Here is a 20927-nt window from a genome sequence, read left to right as displayed (position 1 = left end):
CTAGCAAATGCGAGGGCTAGATTTTTGGTGCATTAAAAGTGTCGATTATTTATTTTTATCTCATGCACATATTTTTACGCACTTACACAGTTTCATTATGTAATGAATGCTGGTAGACAATGGTACATTCATAAAGGCGTAACTTTGATTTTATTTTTTATATGAGTATAGGATGACACTGCAAATAAATAATATAATAGTCAGGCACCGAGCCGCAAGGACAAAGAACAAATTAACCAATAATATGCGTCTATTTTTTTTCAATAATACATTTTTTTAAGGAATTAGAGAAATATTAAGCCATTTTCATTTTTTAAATAATACAGCGAAGCCGATTGGCTACAGTTGGTCACGCCGAAGCCGATTAGAATCCTATCGGCCAGTCAGCTCCAGGCGACAGCTCCAATCAGGTTTAGTGTGCCCATTTAGCACTAATTTTTCATTGAAACCAATTTGTTCCTATCGGCTTTGTCGAAGTGGACAGCTCCATCCAACCATATTTTTGTTCAAAAATACCACCTTGGCTAATCTAATTGACAAAAAGGACTACCTCGGGAGCAGATTGACAAAATGGACCCCCTTGGCTAATCAAATTCATAATTAAAATAAATAAATTATAATCATATTTATAAATCGTCGATCATTTTTTATTCACAACTGTTTTTCAAAATTAGCAAAAATACCGAGTGCTTTTCTTTTTCATGAGCAAAGCAGCAGGAGCAAATGGTGAACGGAAAGAAAATAACGTAGCCCACAGCCCCAGGAGCCTCCCGGTCCATTGAGCATGGTACATTGGGGCACCGTTCAAATGATTAGTTGTCCTTCCCGGCATATAAGGATACATCATAAGACTGCCACGTGTAGCCGTGTAGGATAAATGTTATCGTGGTGAAAATAGAAAGTAGAAAAAAAAGGCTTTCATTTTCTTAATTCAAAGATGAACTCTTAGCAATAATATCTCTCACAACATATTTAGGCATGTCTAGTTACTAATCACAAGACTAGCAGATAGCTTATTTTACATGATACTTGTATTGTCGTTTCTAGATTGCGTTTCAGGCTTAGGATAAGACTATCTTATGAGCTATATTCATGGAGGAACACGGGAGCGCCAGCAGTGTAACGAAAGAAGCCATCAAGGCTGATTAATGAATCAGGAAGGAAAGTAAAGGTGGAGGTTGGATGGTGGTCATGTAATAGGATAGTTGTTTAGTTTTCTATCTGTCTTTTGCCTGCCGGTTGGGGCTGTCCATGGTTCTGTTCTCGTGCTCTTTGTTGAGCACCTGTTCTTTTGTTTTGAGACTACGAGACTTCTGCTGCACTTTTTATTTATCAATAATATGGCCGTATGCATCTTTCCGATGCAGAGGTCGGGGTAAACCCTCTTTTCGGAAAAAAGTAAAGATGGAGGTCCACCATACCGACAACGGCGACAGCCGCCGTGCACGGACGGGAGCTCCGACAACTAACAACAGCATAGACAGGGCACGTTTAGGGAGAAAGAGAAAGGAGGAGGTGGCGAACAAGCGATTTAGAGATCACCGATTCCGAGGTCCCTTTTGAGGCAGTTGGGACTTGGGACACAGGCCGAGCTCGCGGTGGAGCAGCACCTTGAGCTCGGAGGACGCCTCCTCCCTGCTGCGGTCGTCGGCGCCGCCGTCCGTCGCCTTCTTGAGGGCCGTGAAGATGGGTTTCCACCGGTGGGGGTTGGCCTCCACCTCATGGAGTCATGGTTCAGCACCGCGAGCGCCCGCTTCACTTGCTTCACCGCCTCGGCGTTGATGCTGGCCAGGTCGAAACGGGCGACCACCCCGAGGGCCTGCACCATTGGCCTCCTTCCGCAGCTGCGCGTCGTCGACTGTAGCGGCCACTGTAGCAAGCCAAAGGAAGAAGAGGTGGAAGGCAGCCATGGCAGTTAAGTACAGTGTACATCGATCCATCTCTTGAACAAGGACGCTAAGGATATATGGTGTGGTGGCAGTGACAACGCGGATCGCATTGCACACCTTAAAGCGACGTGAGTGGCAGAAGAAATCATGTGAGTGGGCGGCTTCTTGACTGCTTGATCTCGCCCATGTTCAAACTTGCTGCAGCAGGCGCGTGGAGAGAAGACGTGCAGGATGCGATGTGACTATGTGAGTACTACGTACGTGATAAAGTGGTCCGAATGTCGAAAATTGCAAATGCTGCAGGAGAGGATAGAGAGGAGACACAGCTATCCTCGCATTACTGGTTTCACTCACTTGTACTCCCTCCATCCTATAATGTAACGGTTGTATGAATTATAGTGCAGGAGAGGATAGATAGGAGACACAGCTAGCCTCACATTGCTTGTTTCACTAGCTTGTACTCCCTCGTACCACAATGTAAGACGTTTTCTGCAAGCTAGTCTTACATTGTGCGATGGAGGAAATATATTTTAAAACTATTTGAAGATCATTCATCACCCCTGCCGTACATAAACCAGACATGATGCTAGATATCCTAGCTATGAAGTACGTGGTGGAATAAATTTTCATCCAAATAATTTTCATTGAATAAATTTTCATCCAAATAATTTTCATTGGTGGTACAAATCACTACAGTCGGCTTAAAAGTAGAAACCGCGTCAAAGAATTATGTTGGTCGGTTGGCAATTAAAACCGACAATAGTTTCATTGCAGCTGTTGTTCACCGAGACCGACAGCATGACCAAAGTTGATCCGGCCAACTTACTGGTTGAAATAATCCAGGCCAAAAAGGCCAATAACTGACTCTATGTTATTCTCCTCAGTGGGAACCCTAACCCCTCCCTTACAATCGCCCACCTCCTACTCCCGCATGACACAATGACATAGGTGCCCAACATAAGCAAAATCACCCCTTGCCCGGGCCTGGCCATGTGAGGTCAGTCGGTAGCCAAGCAGCCGAGGATGCCGCAGTGGCGCCACATGGCGAGGCGGTAGCTTCCACCCACACCCATCGCTCAGATGTAAATCAATAGGCACCGCATGGTTATGTCAGCTATGTCCAGCTGCCTTTGATTTGTTCTGTTGCTAGAACCATCCTATCTGAGCATAGGTCCACAATACATTATTTGTGTAACACTCCGTAAATATGTTTGCTACCCGCCCATCCCTCAATGTGAATTTTTTGGTGCTAAATAAGCACTCCGGAAGTAGAGTTTTTTTCCTAAATAATAATCAGCAGCTATTAATTTCCCGCACATACATAGCACCATAGCAGCTAAAAAGCACTTTTTCCACATTTTTTCAAAAAGAAGGATTACATCTGGCCTCTGCATCAAGCGATGCACACAACCATATATTGAAATGAATTAAGTATCAAAGTGCCAAGAACATCTCATGTGTACATGAACAACCGTAAGCACATATAGCAACAAACATATTCATATAGGTACACCCGTTGACAAGTTCCAAGTTCATAACAAAATCACATCATGCACGCTCAGTTCACAGAACAACCATCAGGTACAAAGTTAGAAATATAGAAGGTACCCAACCTATAACTATCTGAACACATACGTTAACGTCTTGAATGATCAACTCTTGATTCTCTTGTTGAGGCGCTTATCAGCAAACACATTCTATGTTTGTAACCTGAATATCAAGGGACACAAACTATTTCTAAGCATACCTAAATGTAACTTCAGACCCAAAGTACCGAAGTGTAAATTGTTTTACGAGTATTACTAGCATTTCCCTTTAACCTTATTTTCAGTTGATCGAAAGTACCTAAAAGTAACTTCAGACCCAAAGTGCATGTTTAGATGCATAAAACTGGAGCAGTGAACGAAACAGGCAAAACTCCGCTAGCCCGTTATTCCTATCTGTTACTCTGTCCCAAATTACCGATCATAGATTTGTCTATATACAAATGCACCTAAGACTAAAACATATTTTAACAAATCTAAGGCAATTAATTATCTAGGGCCACATAGTTCAGACTGCTAGCCTTTGTGAAGCAAATGAGAGGAAAACTATGGAACCACAGAACTAGTCAAACCGTCCGGGTCACCTTATCACATCCGCGTGAAGCAAAAACTGCAGCAGGCATAACAGGTTGGAACATTGGCGCCAGAGCCGCTCCATCTGTCCTCGATCAGCCACACTTTCTGCCAGTCAATCACGTTGCTTTCATGCAAGCCTCAACTGACCCCCAGTCGCAGTCGGGCAATGCGTTCTTGGTGCCACTGCCACCACACCATATATACTTAGCTTCCTCGTTGTGCAATGCACTAGTCTAGTATACTTACTTTCCATGGCGGCGTCCCCCCACCTACTCGTCTTCCTCGTTGTGGCGCTCGCGGCCAGCGGCAGCAACGGCGCCGTCGCCGCTGCGGGCGACCATGACGATGTGCAGGTGCAGCTGCGGAAGGTAGACCTGTCACAGGCCATCGAGGTCCTTTCCCGCTACCGCCCGGAGACCACTGATGCAGAGACCCTGAAGCGGGCCGTGGCGGTGGTGAATCGGGAGGCGCAGCGGTACTGGAAGCCCATCTTCAACAACGTCAACAAGGTGATGCACAGCGGCGCCAACGACTGCACCAAGGAGGAGGCGTTCGCCGCGGCCAAGGGCCAAGGCGCTGCTCAACCGCGAGCTCGGGCAAGGCCCGGACGCCATCAAGATGGACTTCGAGTACGTGTGACCTGCATGCACGCATGACACATCGCCACCTCTGGCTTTTTTTTTCTTTCCCTTGGGCCTTAGCGTCCCCTGTCTTTGTCTGCTGTTGTTAGTCCTGGTGCTGCCTGCTGTGGCCTGTCGCACTTGTCTGAGCCTTCCATTTTCCTTGTCGACGCCTGTTGTGATTGTGCTTGCCTGTAGCTTGTGTTCCCTTAATCAGCGAGGTGGGTAAGCTTATTTCGTTGTTACTCTCTGTGTTCATCACTTTCTCCATGTCTTCTCGATCGATTATTCCAAGCAACAAACACGAGCTAGACTTATTTAGTTGTGTGATCCAAGAGACTGAACTTCTTCGGTGTTCTGGTCTCCCAGACTTTGCATACATAGTGTGCTCTGGATCGGCCATGGAGTCCATGTATTTCTTCCGAGCGATGCTAGCTAGACGCACGAACGTTTACAGGGGGATCATGGAGTGATTAAAATTTGATTGGTTGGGATTTGGTTAAGTGAGGTGGGCCCACCATTTAAAATGAGGGGGGGGGGGGGGGGGGGGGCAATTAAAGTAGTGCATGCAGTTCAGTCCGTAAAAGCCCGTTGATTTGGTCCGTGCGTGTAGTATTATGGATTTCTTCCTGTTCGTCCATGTTCGCTATGCAATCAAATCCTATAATTATGGAACCTCTTTGAGGAAAACACTATTCTCTTTAAATAAATAAACAGGGAATTGCGTGAGTACACACAAATTGCGTGAGTACTGAAAATGCTAAAAAAAAATTCAGAAAGGCGACCCTGGTTGGCGGGGAAGTTCCCCTAGCCACATAACTGATGGGATCTGCACGCCATATTTCTTATTAAGCAACTGGGGCACAATTTGTGTTTTTCTTACCGATTAGTCCTTGAGTTGTGTTTTTTATTTGGACTAGGGGAACTTCCATCAGTTATCTTAAAGGGGGTTAATTTTGTGCAAGACAGAAAATGATGTCAACAAGTAGTAAAAATGTTTATTTCCAAATGTAACGTAAACATTGTTTGGCACAAAGTAATACTACTACATTGAAGACGCAAATAAAGCTTGGTCACACAGACAAACCTGATAAACGTACAATGGTAATAGTCATGAAAAGAAAGAAAGGCAGAAAGGAGTAGCATAGCCCATAGGATCCTGGTCCATGGGGCGTCATTATTCTAAGCATGATTTTAAATAGCCCGCTATAGCGTTTACAAAAGGTCCCGCGCTAAGAGTCTTTTGTTCAAACACTTGAGCAAACATTTTAAATAGCTCGCTATAGCTCCGCTATAGTACGCTATAGTATTTGAAAGAGGTCCGCCGCTAAGAGGCTTAGCGCGCTATTTAAAACTTTGATTCTAAAGAGTCTTGACTCTTGACTAAGAAACCAACATGCATGCATGCATGTTACAGAACTTCGAAGTGGACCGTGATGGTGTGAGCTCCAAACCTCATCACCACGCTCGCCTTGTCGCTGGTGTGGACACTGGTGAGAGCAACCATGAGGAGGAGGAGGAGGAACACAGCCATGGCGAATCGAATCGATCCATCTCTCCCCTTGAATGAATGGTGGCAATGGATCGACAAACAAGGAAGGTAAGTATATATGGTGTGGTAGCAGTGGCAACACCGATCGCATTGTACAACTGATAGTTAGTTGGTGCAGTGAAAGCGCCTGGCCTGTGCAAGTAGTGTGACTTATCTGATCTGATGCAGGAGGCATGGAGAGAGAAGAAGTGCAGGATGGCTGGTAACAGGGATGGCATGTGAGTGAGTACTATGTACTATGGTGGAGTCGGTTGATTGATTCCATTCTCTGCAGCAGTCGTATGGAGAGAGAAGACAGGGTGGTTCAGGTGCAACTTTCATTTTTGCTTCACAAGGATGTGACTGAGCTAGTACTACCTACGTGATAAAGAGTGACCGGTTGACTGGTGGCTTTCCTCTCATTTGCTTTCCAAATGGTAGCATGAATTAGCACAATGCGCTACATATAGTGTTACACAGAGGCAGGCCGGGGTTTAACCCCTTTTCGAAAAGAAGAAAACTAGAGGAACCGCAGTTTGCAGTGTGTTGCCTGTTACAGTCGCCGTTCGTGCCCACATGATTCTATTATTGCTTAACTTTATGCATCTAAACATGCATTTTGGCTGTGAAGTTAGATTTATGGTGGGCAACCACAAATAAACTATTGTGGAAGTTGCACGCTATCTTCTTCGGGTGTGTTCTCTTTTAAATCCTTGTACACAGACTGGATTAACATTGGATCTGTTATCCAGTCCCTACATGTCTGGAAAAGCAAAGTTTCTTTAAAGATTAAGATTTTCATCGTGTGATTCTCACCAAGGAAAAGTTGGCTAAGCGTAGATGGCAAGCTAGTAAAAAATGTTGTTTTTGTAACCAAGAGGAAATAATTCATCATCTTTTTCTAGCTTGCCCGCTTGTCAAGCTTTTGTGGTGTACTATTCATGTGTCTTTTAGTGTTCCTTCGCCGACTAGCATATCAAATATGTTTTGTAACTCGTTTGGTAGGGTGGAGCACAATGCTGCGGCGCGAATTCGGTCTGAGTTTCTGAACTACTTTGAGATATTTGGAACTATCGAAATGATTTTGTGTTTAACAAAACAAAGATTCATTTTTTCCAGCTTATCTACAAAGCGTTTGGATGGATCAGTGTGTTGTCATTACTTCACCATGAGGACGTGAGGGAACTTATGGCATCTTGGTGCAACCGATGTCAGACGGTAGCATGGAACATGTACAACTGTTTTTGGCGATGATTCCATACTAGGATTTGTGTTTACGCATTTTATCCTATTTTTGTTGGTTATGGTTTCTGGTCATGTAATTTTCCTTTTTACTTTTGTTGGGGATTGTTACTCTGTACTTGTTCATAAGTGGTTGTGTGCATCAAATGATGCAGAGGCCGGGGGTATTCCTTCTTTTCCAAAAAAAATGTGGCCTTGTATCAGACTCATGTGTTTATTGTTTTATGTTTTCTGGATTCTTGCTTAGGCAAGATGTATTTCCCCTTGGGTTCTTAAGGTTTTTGATATGTTTTTTGTATAAATTGGATCAATCTACTTTTGAAATGAAACCATATTGAGATGGGATTTCTCCCCTTCCCTGATTGTTGTTTCAAAACCAAAACAAAAGGCAAAGACTGCTGGTAAGGCATATATATCTGAGGTGGTTTTTGGTCACGACTTGCCCCAAAAAGGTACCTATCTAAATTGGGCTGAACCACATAAAGGGTATCAATTTTTTCCTCATAGAGGTGCCAACCTGGCTGGGCTAGCCAATTTAGGCCCGCCTCAGGCGATGTCCTATAGTATGCAAGCTGTTTTCCTGTAGTATTTACCTTTAGTAGTGACCTTACTAGAAAGTTATGTGCCTTGGTAGTAAGAAATGAATATTTTCCTAATAGGGATCTCCTGAACTGTAAACTGAAAAAGGTAGCTTCTTCAGTTGGCAGAGTTTATGGTCAGGAGTTCAAACATTTAAAAGAGGGCATATATGGAGTGTGGGGGATTTATTTTGAATGACCCATGGATCCCTAGAAGCTCCATGCGGAGCATTGTTACAAGAAGAGTTTGTGCTAACCAAAGTTTCAAAGATGATTGATCATAATTGAATAGTTTGGGACAAGGATCTTCTTAGAAATATTGTTTAGCCAATTGGTGCTAACTGTATACTCAAAATTCCTCTGGTTGTGGGAATGATGGAGGCCTTTGTTTCTTGGCACTTCAATAGGAACAATATTTTTTCGGTCAAATCATCATATCATGTTGGGTGGGATCATCAACATGGAATGAAATATTGGCGTACCAATCAATCCGGGAGCTCACCAAATAATAAGTTGCAGGAAATAGTTTTGTCTTTAAAACTGTTGGAGAGTTCTGTTGGGTGTAATTCGTTGCTTGGGTATATTGCAAAAAATCCCATGCAAAATAGTTCTCAGCTGGCGGCCATTGCATGCAGGATTGTGAGAGTGTTTGTGATGCTATTATCAAATGTTGTTGCATACTATCTGGATGAATCTTGGGATGGCTAAAATAATTGAAGGTGCTTGTGCTGTCGATGACGAAGGACCGTCGATCTTGGAGAGAATTCTTTTGGGCAAGTCTACTACAACACCTCTCTTGCCGGAGATATTTTGCATTCTAGTTTCTATAGCCATTTGGTATATTTGGTGGGAATGCTCGCTGGCAACTCGCAGTGAAACGATCCAATGTCCGGCTAGAACTACTCACGCAACTGCGGCTTTGGTGACGAATTACACAAGAGGTCAAAAGAAGCAATCTCCGGGGATCGATCAACATGGATGGCGAAAGACCAAGGAGTACTACATCAAACTTAACGTCGATGCATCCTTACACGATGACTCTTGTACTAGAGGAACGGACACGGCTATAAGAGATAATCATGGTCATTTAGTCGCAGCGGGAAGGAGTGGTATTCCGTTTGTTAATGTTGCCGCGCCAGCTGAGGACCGTGCTCTCATTAATGGATTAATTCTTGCAGGACAAATTGGCTGCAATAGGATCATAGCATCATGCAAAAAGGTGGTAACTCCCTTGGATCGGCTGTGGCGATTTACCAAGAGTGCTCTCTTTTATGTTGCAATTTTGATCATTTTATCATTAGTGTCTGTCTTAGAGAGGCCAAAAGAGCAGCTCAGTTCTGTTGAAATTTGGCGATGGCAACTAATTCTGCTTGTATCTCTACTCCTAATGGAGCAGTTGGTAGCCTCGTACGGTTTATTTTCGTTCCACCTTTCATGGTTTTTTTGGTACCTCCTCTCACCTTTGCGGGTTTTTTTGTCCCCTCCCTCCACCTCATTGGTTTATTTTCGCGTCACCCTCTCACACAACGCAAGAAATCTGAACAGATCAAAACTTTCCATACTGACGCAAGTTATTTAGTAATGTAGAATCAATCACAAACAATCACTAAAAATAAAATCTAAATTAATTAATCTTACTTTAAATCACTCAATCACATTAATTAAAATGCAAATATTTGATTTTCAGAAAAATCGCTCAATCACATTGACCTTACCTTAACTCACGCATAGTAATCAATCTCCAAACAAAGGAAACAATACATAGAGGGAGCAGTAAATAAACTCCCTTTCTTATGACATGTATATGATTTTCCCCTCCCTCTCCTTGTCGAGCGTTCTTGATTCTCGAGACCGATGCTTGGGCTGCGTCACTGGGCCGCGACTGTGCCGGAGGACGAGGACGGCGACGCCGGGTGCCGCGGCACCGCGTTGGCCGCGGCTGGTGAAGGGGACGAAGAAGGGCGGCTTCCAACCTCTCATGGTTTTTTTGGTACCTCCTCCCACCTTCGCAGGTTTTTTTCGTAGATTTTTTTGTCCCCTCCCTCCACCTCATTGGTTTATTTTCACGTCACCCTCTCACACAACGAAAGAAATCTGAACAGATCAGAACTTTCCATACTGGCGCAAGTTATTTAGTAATGTAGAATCAATCATGAACAATCTCTAAAAAATCTAAATTAATTAATCTTACCTTAAATCTCTCAATCACATTAATTAGAAAGAAAATATTTGATTTTCAAAAAAATCGCTCAATCGCATTAACCTTACCTTAACTCACGGATGGTAATCAATCTCCAAATAAAGGAAACAATATAAAGGGAGCAGTAAATAAACTCTCTTTCTTATGACATGTATATAATTTCTCCTTCCCTCTTCGTTGTCGAGCGTTCTTGATTCTCGAGACCCATGCTTGGGCTGCGTCACTAGGTCGCGACGGTGCCGGAGGACGAGGACGGCGAGGCCGGGTGCCGCGGCACTGCGTTGGCCACGACCGGTGAAGGGGGCGAAGAAGGGCGGCTTCCCTGGCCCTGGCCGTGGCCCTGGGAGTTGGTGCGGTGGAAGCGGCACTTGAAGGACCCGGCGTGAGTGGCCGGCGTGCAGACGCACTTGGAAGCGGGCCCGTGGCCCGCGCCGGACGGCGCCAACGCCAACCCGGGCCACCTCCTCCGCATATTCTTGGAGCTGTGGCTGGCCGATTTACATGAAATTAATTCCCTCAGTTGTGGTGGCAAATATAATACACATAATCCATACTGTTATGCACTAGCGTGCGTGTGTGTGTGTGAAATAGATGGATTATGGTCTCGTACCCAATAAGATGGATATGTGTGTGTGTGTTACAGAGAGAGAGAGAGAGAGAGAGAGAGAGATGGAGAGGGGGAGAGAGAGTGAGGAAGATGGAGGAAGAGAGTGTGTGTGAGGATTTGGTGGTAAAAAGGTCGCCAATGTAACTTGATATGTATGAGAATATTAATATTGAACTCTTTAAATTAATGTGGCCCCGTTACAACGCACGGGTGTTCTTCTAGTTTTAGTTAAATTCTTTATGAAGTAGTAAACCAATCAGACATGCATGGTTGCTACTCATGGAAAAGACAGGGACAACAAATAGAGTAAGAAAATAACCACCTCGCTGACTAAGAAATGCAAACACAATGACGAACGAAGTCGAAGGAAAATAATGGTGGAGCTCCGACAACTGCGACAAGCCGCAGCGCACGGACGGGAGCGCCCCACGACTAACAACACCATAGAGATCTAGGGCGCGCTAAGGCCGAAAGAGAAATTAAGGCAGAGGTGGCGAATTGGCGATGCATGTCACAGAAAGCGGAAGTCGAGCTTGAGGGCGTTGGGACCTTCTTGGCCGAGGTCGCGGTTGAGCTGCACCCTGGCCTGGGCGAACGCCTCCTCCTTGGTGCGGTCGTCGGCGCCGCTCTCCAGCACCCTGTTGACGGCCCTGAAGATGGGCTTCCACCGCTGAGCCTCGAGGTTCACCACCCCCATCGCCCGCTTGAGCGTCTGTTGGTCGGTGGTCTCTGGGCTGTAGCGGGAGAGGACCGTAATGGCCTGCGCCATGGCTTCCTGCCGCAGCTGCAGGTCCTCGTCCCCAGCGGCGGCTATGCTGTTGCTGGCGGGGAGTACGAAGTCGACCTTGATGGTGCGACCATCATGTCTGAAGAACGAGCTGGCCTTCTCCTTGTACATCACGCTGGTCTCCTCCTTGAGCGGCTCAGCGTCGACGGCAGCTTCCGGGCACGAAGAAGAAGACGACGCCATGCAGAACTCCTGCTGCGGCAGCGGCTGGTCGTCGACCGCGACAGCGACAACACTGTTGCAGCCAGCGGCGATGCAGGAAAGGACGAGGAAGAGGAGGCGGAAGGCGGCCATGGCGAATCAAACGGGTTGGTACGTACATCTCTTCTCCCGAGCAACGGATAAAGTATATATGGTGGGTAACAGACAAGCACACCTATCGCATTGCACAGCTGAAAGCAGCGTGATGAGTGCCAGAAGAACTCATGTGACTGATCTGATCAATTGGGTAGCTTTCTGATCAATAGCATTCTGGCTGCCAGAATGCCAGAATGCAACATGTGCTAAGTTCAAGTTGTTCACTTCCAACAATTTCCCACTTTTGTTTCACAAGGATAAAGTGACCCGGCCAATTGACTGGTCATTCTCTTATTTGCTTAGTAATGGTAGTAATTCAGTACCATTACTAAAGCACGCCCATCGCATTGCACAACTGAAAGCGGAAGACGTGCAAAACAAAGCATGTGACTGATCTAATCAATTGGGCGGCTTTTTGACCGATTTGGCGCCCATATTCAAACCTCTTTGGGAGAGAAGCCGTGCAGAACGAGAGTAGAATAGTACGTACTAAGTACAAGCTTGTTTACGTCCAACAACTTCCAGCTTTTGATTCACGAGGATGTGATCAGAGGACTACCGAGATGATAAACTGACCCGGCCGGTTGACTGGTTCCTCTCTCATTTGCTTCCGTGATGGTCATAACAAATACATAAATGTGATGGATCCAGTCTTCTTTCGTGTGTATTTGTGTCTCTTTACACTATGAGAATAAGGGCCTTTAGTCCCGATTCATAAGGGCCGGAACTAAAGGGTCGGTACTAAAGCCTCCCCCTTTAGTCCCGGTTCTTATACGAATCAGGACTAAAGGCCCTCCACATGGCCGCTGCCTGTAGGTCCACCTTTAGTCCGGTACTAAAGGAAATTTTATGATTTTTTTTTGATTTTTTTATTTTCAAATTTCTGAATTATTTTAACCTCTAATCTCTAATCACCCCTCATCACTGCTCAATTTAACCTTTAATCTCTAATCACCCCTCATCATTCCAAATCATCTAACTTTTCGAACGGTCACCCATCCTCTCACTACTCCAGCCTGAGCACACTTAACTTCCGGGTTCTATTCTTCCTCGTTTCCAAGTCTGCACTTGTTGTTTTCCTGACAATAGTTAGATGTCAATCCTATTAACCCTCGGGAATTTAGCTTGAGCATGTAGTCACACATTTCACTGTTTGAGTTTGAAACTATTGTTCTAAAAAAACAATAATTATTTAGTAACACTAATATTTCTTGAATAAGTAGTTTGACCACAGTTTGACCCTAGTTTGACCACAGTTTGACCATAGTTTGACCAGATTTGACCAAAATTCAAAAAAACTAAAATAATTATTTAGTAACACTAATATTTCTTGAATAAATAGTTTGACCATTGTTTGACCATAGTTTGACCATATTTGACCAAAATTCAAAAAAACTGAAATAATTATTTAGTAACACTAATATTCTTGAATAATTATTTAGTAACACTAATACTTCTTAAATAAGTAGTTTGACCAGATTTAACAAAAATTCAAAAAAAAAACTGAAATTTGAGCATAACTTTTTTCCTTTTAGAATGTGAGGATTTTCGTTCTGAACATTTTGATATATTATATGTTTTTTTCCGACATCTTATGCAAAAGTTATAGCCGTTTTACATTTTCCATATATTTTTTGCAAAACATGTCCAAATTTAAGTTTTTAAATTTTCCTTACTAGTAGATGTAGTAATATAACTACCTCTCGAAGGATTTTATTTTTTGAAGTTTTTATCATTTTCTTTTGATTTTTTCGAAATAAAAAAGGCGATCCACGAGGGGGTGGGGGGGTAGAGTTTGAAAATGAGACCTTTAGTCCCGGTTTGAGACACAAACCGGGACTAAAGCACCCTTTAGTCCCGGTTTGTGTCTCAAACCGGGACTAAAGGGCATCGCACCCTTTAGTCTCGGTTCGTGCCTCAAACCAGAACTAAAGGGCTCAGGTGAACCGGGACTAATGCCTTAGCCGCACGAACCGGGACCAATGCTCACATTAGTCCCGGTTCGTGACTGAACCGGGACTAATGGGCTGACCCGGCCTGGACCTTTGCCCCCTTTTCTACTAGTGTTAGGTTGGATTCTTCAATTCTATGTTTCACTTCATCAGCGGCGGTTGTTCACTTCCAACAACTTCCAGCTTTAGTTGCACAAGGATGTGAGACGCAAACTCCTTTTGCGCGTTAGCGGCACCTACCAGTGAAGAATCCGTGGTTCATTGCATGCTTTAATATTCACGCGCTCGTCAGTTCTTCCTTCTCGTTTTTTGATATACGAAATGAATGTCCTGACCCACGTTTTGGGTACCGAGCGAAATTTCGTGATCTCGCACGGTTACCGTTTCCCCTCGAGAAACACTCGTACCGAGCAAAATATCTCGAATATTTTGAAATTTTTGAATTCAAATGCTTATTGTCGGATTAAATAGCCGCCATCTCTTCTATAACAACAAGACAGGTAGTGGGCTAGTGGCAAAGGCATCCGTTCCTTATTAGCTAGTCGTGGGTTGGAGTCTGCGCTCTAGCATTTGTGTTCCTTTTTACGAAGCAAAAGTTCAAAAATGCTGAAGCATCCAGGGATCGTTCGCGAAGTAGGAAATTCTAGAGTCAAATACATATATATATATATATATATATATATATATCGACGTCAAAAATATTTAATTCTGTCTTGGCTAAACTAAATCATTCATATCTTTGAAGCCATAAGTTTGTTTTTAAAATAATTCATATATTTGAACTCCTGGCACCAATACCTTTACAACTAGGCCAATCTTGGATATATTTACACGTTTAAATTTCAAAACTTCACTTTTTTTATGTGAAACAAATATTTATCACTGGAAAAATATATAATAGATTTGATTTTTGTGAAACAAGCCAATGAAAAGTGAAATGTAGTTTCTGAATTGTGAAATAGTGACTACAGAAATCACATCTTTTTCTTTTGCACTTACTTATGTGAAATGACATATTTCACATTTTTGAGTTAAGTTGTTCCACAATCATACATTATAATTTTTCTTTATGTAGTTATTATTTCACAATTTAGAAATATGCTACTGGCTTAGTTCACAAAAATCACATCTTTTTAATTGTACATTACTGAAATGACACATTTACACACTTTTGAAACACATTGTTTCATATTTTCAAATAATCAGTTTCACAATCATACATTACAATTTCACTTTCCGTAGTTATTATTTCACAATTCAGAAATATGTTATTGGCTTAGTTCACAAAAATCACATCTTTTCAATTGTACATTTATGAAATGACACATCTGTCCTCATTCTGTTTCTAAGTTGGTTTCCCTACCTATCGCCGACGCCCCCGCTGCTAATGAATAATACCTTAGCTGCTGCAAATGCCGATGACTGCCAATGTTTTGAACCAGTAGAAATAAAATATCTGTTAGCAGGGAGAAGGCAAATAAATAACATATGAAATAATCTTAGTGAGATTGCCTGAACTTCAGATATTAGTGGATCATAGAAAACATCCTAGAAAAGTTCACAAGGTATTGCTTTGTAGAAATTTCTTATAATCATTTCATCAATGAATTTTCTCTTGTGTGGAAGGAACATATACCGGGCCTCATGAGATACCGAGAAAAACAGAATCACAAGTATCAATTTGGAGGATCAGAGAGATACAGAGAGTGAGAAAGATACATGGTGAAAGTTAACCGGCTTGATGGCGAGGGCCTCATAGTATAGGTGGCCAGCGTCGAAGTGGGGGATCAGAGTCGGCGGTGACGGAAGCCGAGTTCAGTGGCGATGGCGGAGGAGCGGAGGATCGGCGGTAGAGGTCGACTGCAGCGGGCGGCGACAGGAGATTGGAGCGGCGACGGAGTGGAGGATAAGCAAGCGACGGTGGCAGCCCGTATTGGCACATTCGCTGGGCAGCACAGAAGGAGCGGGCGGTGGCAGATGCCGATTGGAGCAGGCGGCGACGGTGATTGGAGCGGCGGCGGAGCGAAGGATTGGCAGGCGGTGGTGGCAGCTCTTGCTGGCACGTCCGTTGGGCAGCACAGAAGGAGCGGGCGGCGCACAAGAGGAGAGGGCGGAGGATACACAGGAGGAGCGGACAGAAATCATGGTTCGTTCGTGTGGAGTAGTTTTTTAATTGAAGGGGCATGTACTATTAGTCGATGGATTTAGTGGCTTGCTAGCATTAAAAACAGACAGACCATAGACCATTAGTTCATGTGATTAGGCGGCTAAGATGATGATTTGGATCAGCCCTTCTCGTACTTTTATAGCGACAGTGATGACGTCAAGCCACCATTATCGCGAGAGGAAAGGGTGAGATCCGGTGGAACGTCTCCTTGGGCACCTCTAGACCTGAGGAAATGCAATGTGAATCTTTTATATTTTTCTCCAGATTAACATGGGAACTTGAGCCGAATGCCTATGTATCCAGAAGCTTGAGCTATGTATGAATAATAATAACACAAAGCGACAAAATGATCATCTTATCCTTAACGTGTCAAGATGTCATGAGTTTTTATCTGTTTGATGAAAAAAACACATTTTGTCTGCCTGCGTGATTGGACAGATGGTTTTAGAGTTATAAAATCATAATGGAAAACAAAGCGAGCATGAACTCAATCAGCAATTTCTGTCACATAATAGTGAGTTGTTGAACTGAACGTTGGTCAAAATCTACTCGAAGTAATAAAAATGCACAATGAACGGTGTACATGTATAATGCATTGAAGCTAGTAAGTAATCCTGACATGCTACATATCTGGCGGGAGGAGCCACACAGGAGGTTCGTCACCATAAACATGGTACCCCGCCGACATAATTGTTGGAAATATGAGCAATTTACCGAATGATTTTATTAACAGAAATACTAGATAAAGCATGACTAATATAGTAGAGATAAAACAAGTCATGCGTTCTGACAGAGAGAAGGAAAATAGCTTCTACATATATGAACCGTAGCCTATCATATGTAAAGTAGACAGTATAGCAAGTAGCATATATGAAGTAGAACCTAACATGTGTAGGACAAGGACTAGAACAAGGAACTGCGGCAGAACCTTTAACAGGAAAGACAAGAACACGTACGGGACAGCAGCAGCGGAAGCGCTGGACTTGGGGTCGGTGTCCTCGCCTGCCATGTCGTCGAGGAGGTCGTGGACGTCGGGGAAGAAGTCGTCGGCGACCGGATCATCCGTGATGAAGCAGCCAGTAGTCGCGCTGAGCGCTCCCCAAAAACCTTATCACCCTTCTCCCGTACATGACTCAAAAGGTGCGGTTTCGAAGGCCTACTGTCCCGACCTGCGGTGCACGCCGCAAGCCGGGATGGGGAAGATCGTAGCAGCAGCGCAGTGCTCAGGAACTTTGTGGCGAGAGGAAGGGGATCTTCTGGTGTGTCCCTCTAGAGAGGAGCGACCTCTCTTGTATAGGCACAGGAGAAGGACGCGAAGAGGCTGCGGCGGGAGGTGAAGCAACGAAGGGAGACGAAGCGAACAGGCAGCGGCCGGAGAGGCGCGCACATCAGATCGGCTCATTCCCGCAACCCGCGGCGCGTCGTGACGAGGTGTGGCGTGGCGTGGCGTGGCGTGGCGTGGCGTGGCGTGGCGTGGCGTGGCGTGGCGAGGCGGGCGGCGGAGGAGGAGCGCGCGTGGATGTCCCTCTTGTTCTCATGCTCATACATGTGGGGAAAGAACCTCCCTTATAAAGAGGTCCAACTCCCTCTAAACTAGCAATGTGGGACTAAACTTTTGTTCCACCTCTTGCCTTGCACAAATGGGCTGCGTGGGCCTCTAGGATTTATTAGGAATTTCTGAAACTGCTATTGGACTAGGCCCAAAATAGACAAAATTCCAGCAATCCCCCACCAGATCCCAGAGGCACACAAAAATTTGCCTTTGGTTCCAAAACACTGTTTTATATATCGGTACTGCAGTGGAGACTGTTAAGTTGCACTTCCACCTAGAACTCTATGCTACACTAGTAAGCAACTTGAACAGTGGACTGGGCCTTGAACTGCAAGTTTTCTGCGAATCTAGCTTCACATAAAGCCTTGACCGATACGTGGCTACCGTGGGTCTTCCCCGCGGGTGGAGCTTATGCGTCATACTCCGTGACCTTTCATGAGTTTACTAGAGAGAACCCTACTCTCATAGATTACGACATTTGACAATCAGACTCATATAGGTGTGTTCTTCAAAAGATTTTCTGCAGGATAACATCTCTGCTTAAATAAGCCACTTAGAACATATTAAGATATACATCAACCTGCCATGCATATAAGGAGAGTATTGCATCTTCATGGAGTGGTATTGTGAACAGTAAGGATACTCTCCTCTCAGTTGACCAACAGCTTGTCTTCCACATCTAATTCACGGGATCTCCGATCACAAAGAATAGGTTACCACTGTGAACAACTCATCTTGTGGGTCTCATACCCATCTCCCTCGATGCATTATCTATCACATTACGTGATAGACCCTTAGTAAAAGGATCTGCTAGATTTTTAGACGTTTGGATATAATCCAACGCAATAACTCCAGAGTTTTTCATTTTCCTGACAGACTTTAACCTTCTCTGAACGTGTCTTGATGACTTCATGTTATCCTTTGAACTGCTCACTTTCATGATCACAGTTTGATTGTCGCAGTTCATAAGGACACCCGGTACAGGTTTCTCAACAACCGGCAAGTCATTCAAGAGCCGGCGAAGCCAATCTGCTTCAACCGTAGCTGTATCTAGTGCTGTGAGTTCTTCTTCCATTGTTGACCTCGTTAATATGGTCTGCTTGCAAGACTTCCAGGAAACAGCGCCACCTCCATGAGTGAATACATAACCACTCATGGCCTTTATCTCATCAGCATCTGAGATCCAGTTTGAGTCACTATACCCTTCAAGCACCTTTGGATGCCTGGTGTAGTGAATTCCATAATTTGCAGTGCCTTTCAAATAACGCAAAACTCTTTCTAGAGCTTTCCAATGCACATCTCCTGGTTTTGAAACAAACCGACTCAGTTTGCTAACAGCAAAAGAGATGTCAGGTCTTGTAGCACTGGCTAAGTACATAAGCGAGCCAATAATCTGAGAATACTTCAATTGGTCTCTAGAAATTCTTCGATTCTTTCGAAGCAACACACTAGCATCATATGGTGTTGGAGAGGGCTTGCAGTCACTATAGCCAAAGCGACTCAAGATCTTTTCCACATAGTGAGATTGAAGCAATGTAATCCCACCATCATCGTCTCTCAACAACTTGATGTTCAAAATGACATCAGCCACTCCTAAATCCTTCATCTCAAAACAACGAGATAGGAAATCCTTGATCTCCTTAATAACATTCAGATTGGTTCCGAAAATCAGTATGTCATCAACATACAAGCACATGATAACTTCCTCGCCCCCACCATGGCGATAGTACACACATTTGTCAGCTTCATTCACAACAAAGCCTGCAGCTGTTAAAGTTCTTTCAAACTTCTCATGCCACTATTTGGGTGCTTGCTTAAGTCCGTACAAAGACTTCAGCAACTTGCACACTTTCCCTTCCCGACCATCTAGTACAAACCCATCTGGTTGTTCCATATAAATTTCCTCGTCCAACTCTCCATTTAGGAAAGCAGTCTTAACATCCATTTGATGAACGAGAAGACCATGCGAGGCAGCTAGTGAAAGCAGAACTCGAATAGTGGTCAGTCGAGCTACAGGTGAGTAAGTATCAAAGAAGTCTTCACCTTCCTTTTGGGTATAACCCTTAGCCACGAGTTGAGGCTTGTACTTTTCAATAGTACCATCAGGCCTAAGCTTCTTCTTAAATACCCATTTGCATCCTATAGGTTTGCACCCATAAGGACGATCAGTTATCTCCCAAGTTTCATTTGCCAAGATGGAATCCATCTCGCTACGAACCGCTTCCTTCCAGTAGTCAGCATCTTCAGATGCATAGGCCTCTGAAATAGAACTGGGAGTGTCATCTATGAGGTTGAAAGTGCGTTATATCGACTAGAGGAGGGGTGAATAGGCGATTTTTATGAAAGTCTTCAAAACGTGGGAGTTATGAAGACAAACAGTGAAGATTTTGCCTATTTCTATGCAGTGGAAGTTAGATTACACTAGGCAAGCCATGGTCAAGTATTCAATAGAGTGAGAGCACAAAGACAAACAACTTCAGTGTAATAAGGATCAGGTAGGAAGAAGTTATGAAGCCAAACTGATCATACATTCACGTTGTGAAGACAAAAGATAGAGCAAGCATGCAATGGCTTCACAATGAGTAACAGTAAGTAAAAGGAAGTGAAGATGAAACCAGTTACACGTTGAAGACAATGATGTGTTGGGCCAGTTCCAGTTGCTGTGACAACTGTAGTCTGGTTGGAGCGGCTAGGTATTTAAACCTTAGGACACACAGTCCCGGACACCCAGTCCTGAACACGCAGCTCAGGACACCAAGTCCTCACCGTATTCTCCTTGAGCTAAGGTCACTTAGTCCTCGCCCAATCACTCTGGTAAGTCTTCAAGGTAGACTCCCAAACCTTCATAGACTTCGTTCACTGGCAATCCACAATGTCTCGTGGATGCTCTGAACGCGACACCTAACCGTCTGGAGGATTCACAATCCTCAAGTGTAATAAGTCTTTAGATCACACAGACAAGAAGACTTAAGTGATGCCCAATTTACTCTGGCTCTGGGTGGTTAGGGCTTTTCTCCTCGCTAGGAATTTTCTCTCAAAGGCTTCGAGGTGGGTTGCTCTCAAACGACAAAAGCCGTGCACTGAAATCTGAGCAACCAACCGTTTATGGTTGTGGGGGTGGGCTATTTATAGCCACTTGGCAACCCGACCTGATTTGTCCGAAATGACCCTGGGTCACTAAGGAACTGACACGTGTCTCAACGGTCAGATTTCAAACTCTCATGGCAACTTTACTTGGGCTACAAGCAAAGCTGACTTGTCCGGCTCTGGACAAGATTCGCTCTCATTGTCTTCGCTCGAAGACATAGGTTTTAGGTTTAGGCATCACTTCAGTCATTCTGACTAGTTCTCCTGGACCCCACTTAACAGTACGGTGGTTCCTATG

General features: G+C 44.2%; 1 protein-coding gene and 2 pseudogenes across 1 annotated transcript; 1 reads left to right on the top strand and 2 right to left on the bottom strand.

Moving 5' to 3' along the window:
- Window positions 1-1538: 1538 nt before the first annotated feature.
- On the bottom strand, window positions 1539-1910 carry LOC123057339 (uncharacterized; annotated as a pseudogene).
- A 2276-nt stretch (window positions 1911-4186) lies between these two features.
- On the top strand, window positions 4187-4874 carry LOC123059602 (uncharacterized; annotated as a pseudogene).
- A 6215-nt stretch (window positions 4875-11089) lies between these two features.
- LOC123059601 (uncharacterized) lies at window positions 11090-12154 on the bottom strand. The gene has a single exon (XM_044482132.1). It carries the CDS (start codon window positions 11866-11868, stop codon window positions 11299-11301), a length of 570 nt encoding a protein of 189 aa, XP_044338067.1. The 5' UTR covers window positions 11869-12154; the 3' UTR covers window positions 11090-11298.
- Window positions 12155-20927: the final 8773 nt, after the last annotated feature.

The sequence above is a fragment of the Triticum aestivum genome, chromosome 3A (assembly GCF_018294505.1).
Source record: "Triticum aestivum cultivar Chinese Spring chromosome 3A, IWGSC CS RefSeq v2.1, whole genome shotgun sequence".
Lineage (NCBI taxonomy): Eukaryota > Viridiplantae > Streptophyta > Magnoliopsida > Poales > Poaceae > Triticum > Triticum aestivum.
This window is presented reverse-complemented; position numbering and strand designations above follow the sequence as displayed.

Excerpts from the sequence above, each read along its gene's own strand:
- LOC123059601 (XM_044482132.1), bottom strand. The coding sequence starts at position 11,868 with ATGGCCGCCTTCCGCCTCCTCTTCCTCGTCCTTTCCTGCATCGCCGCT.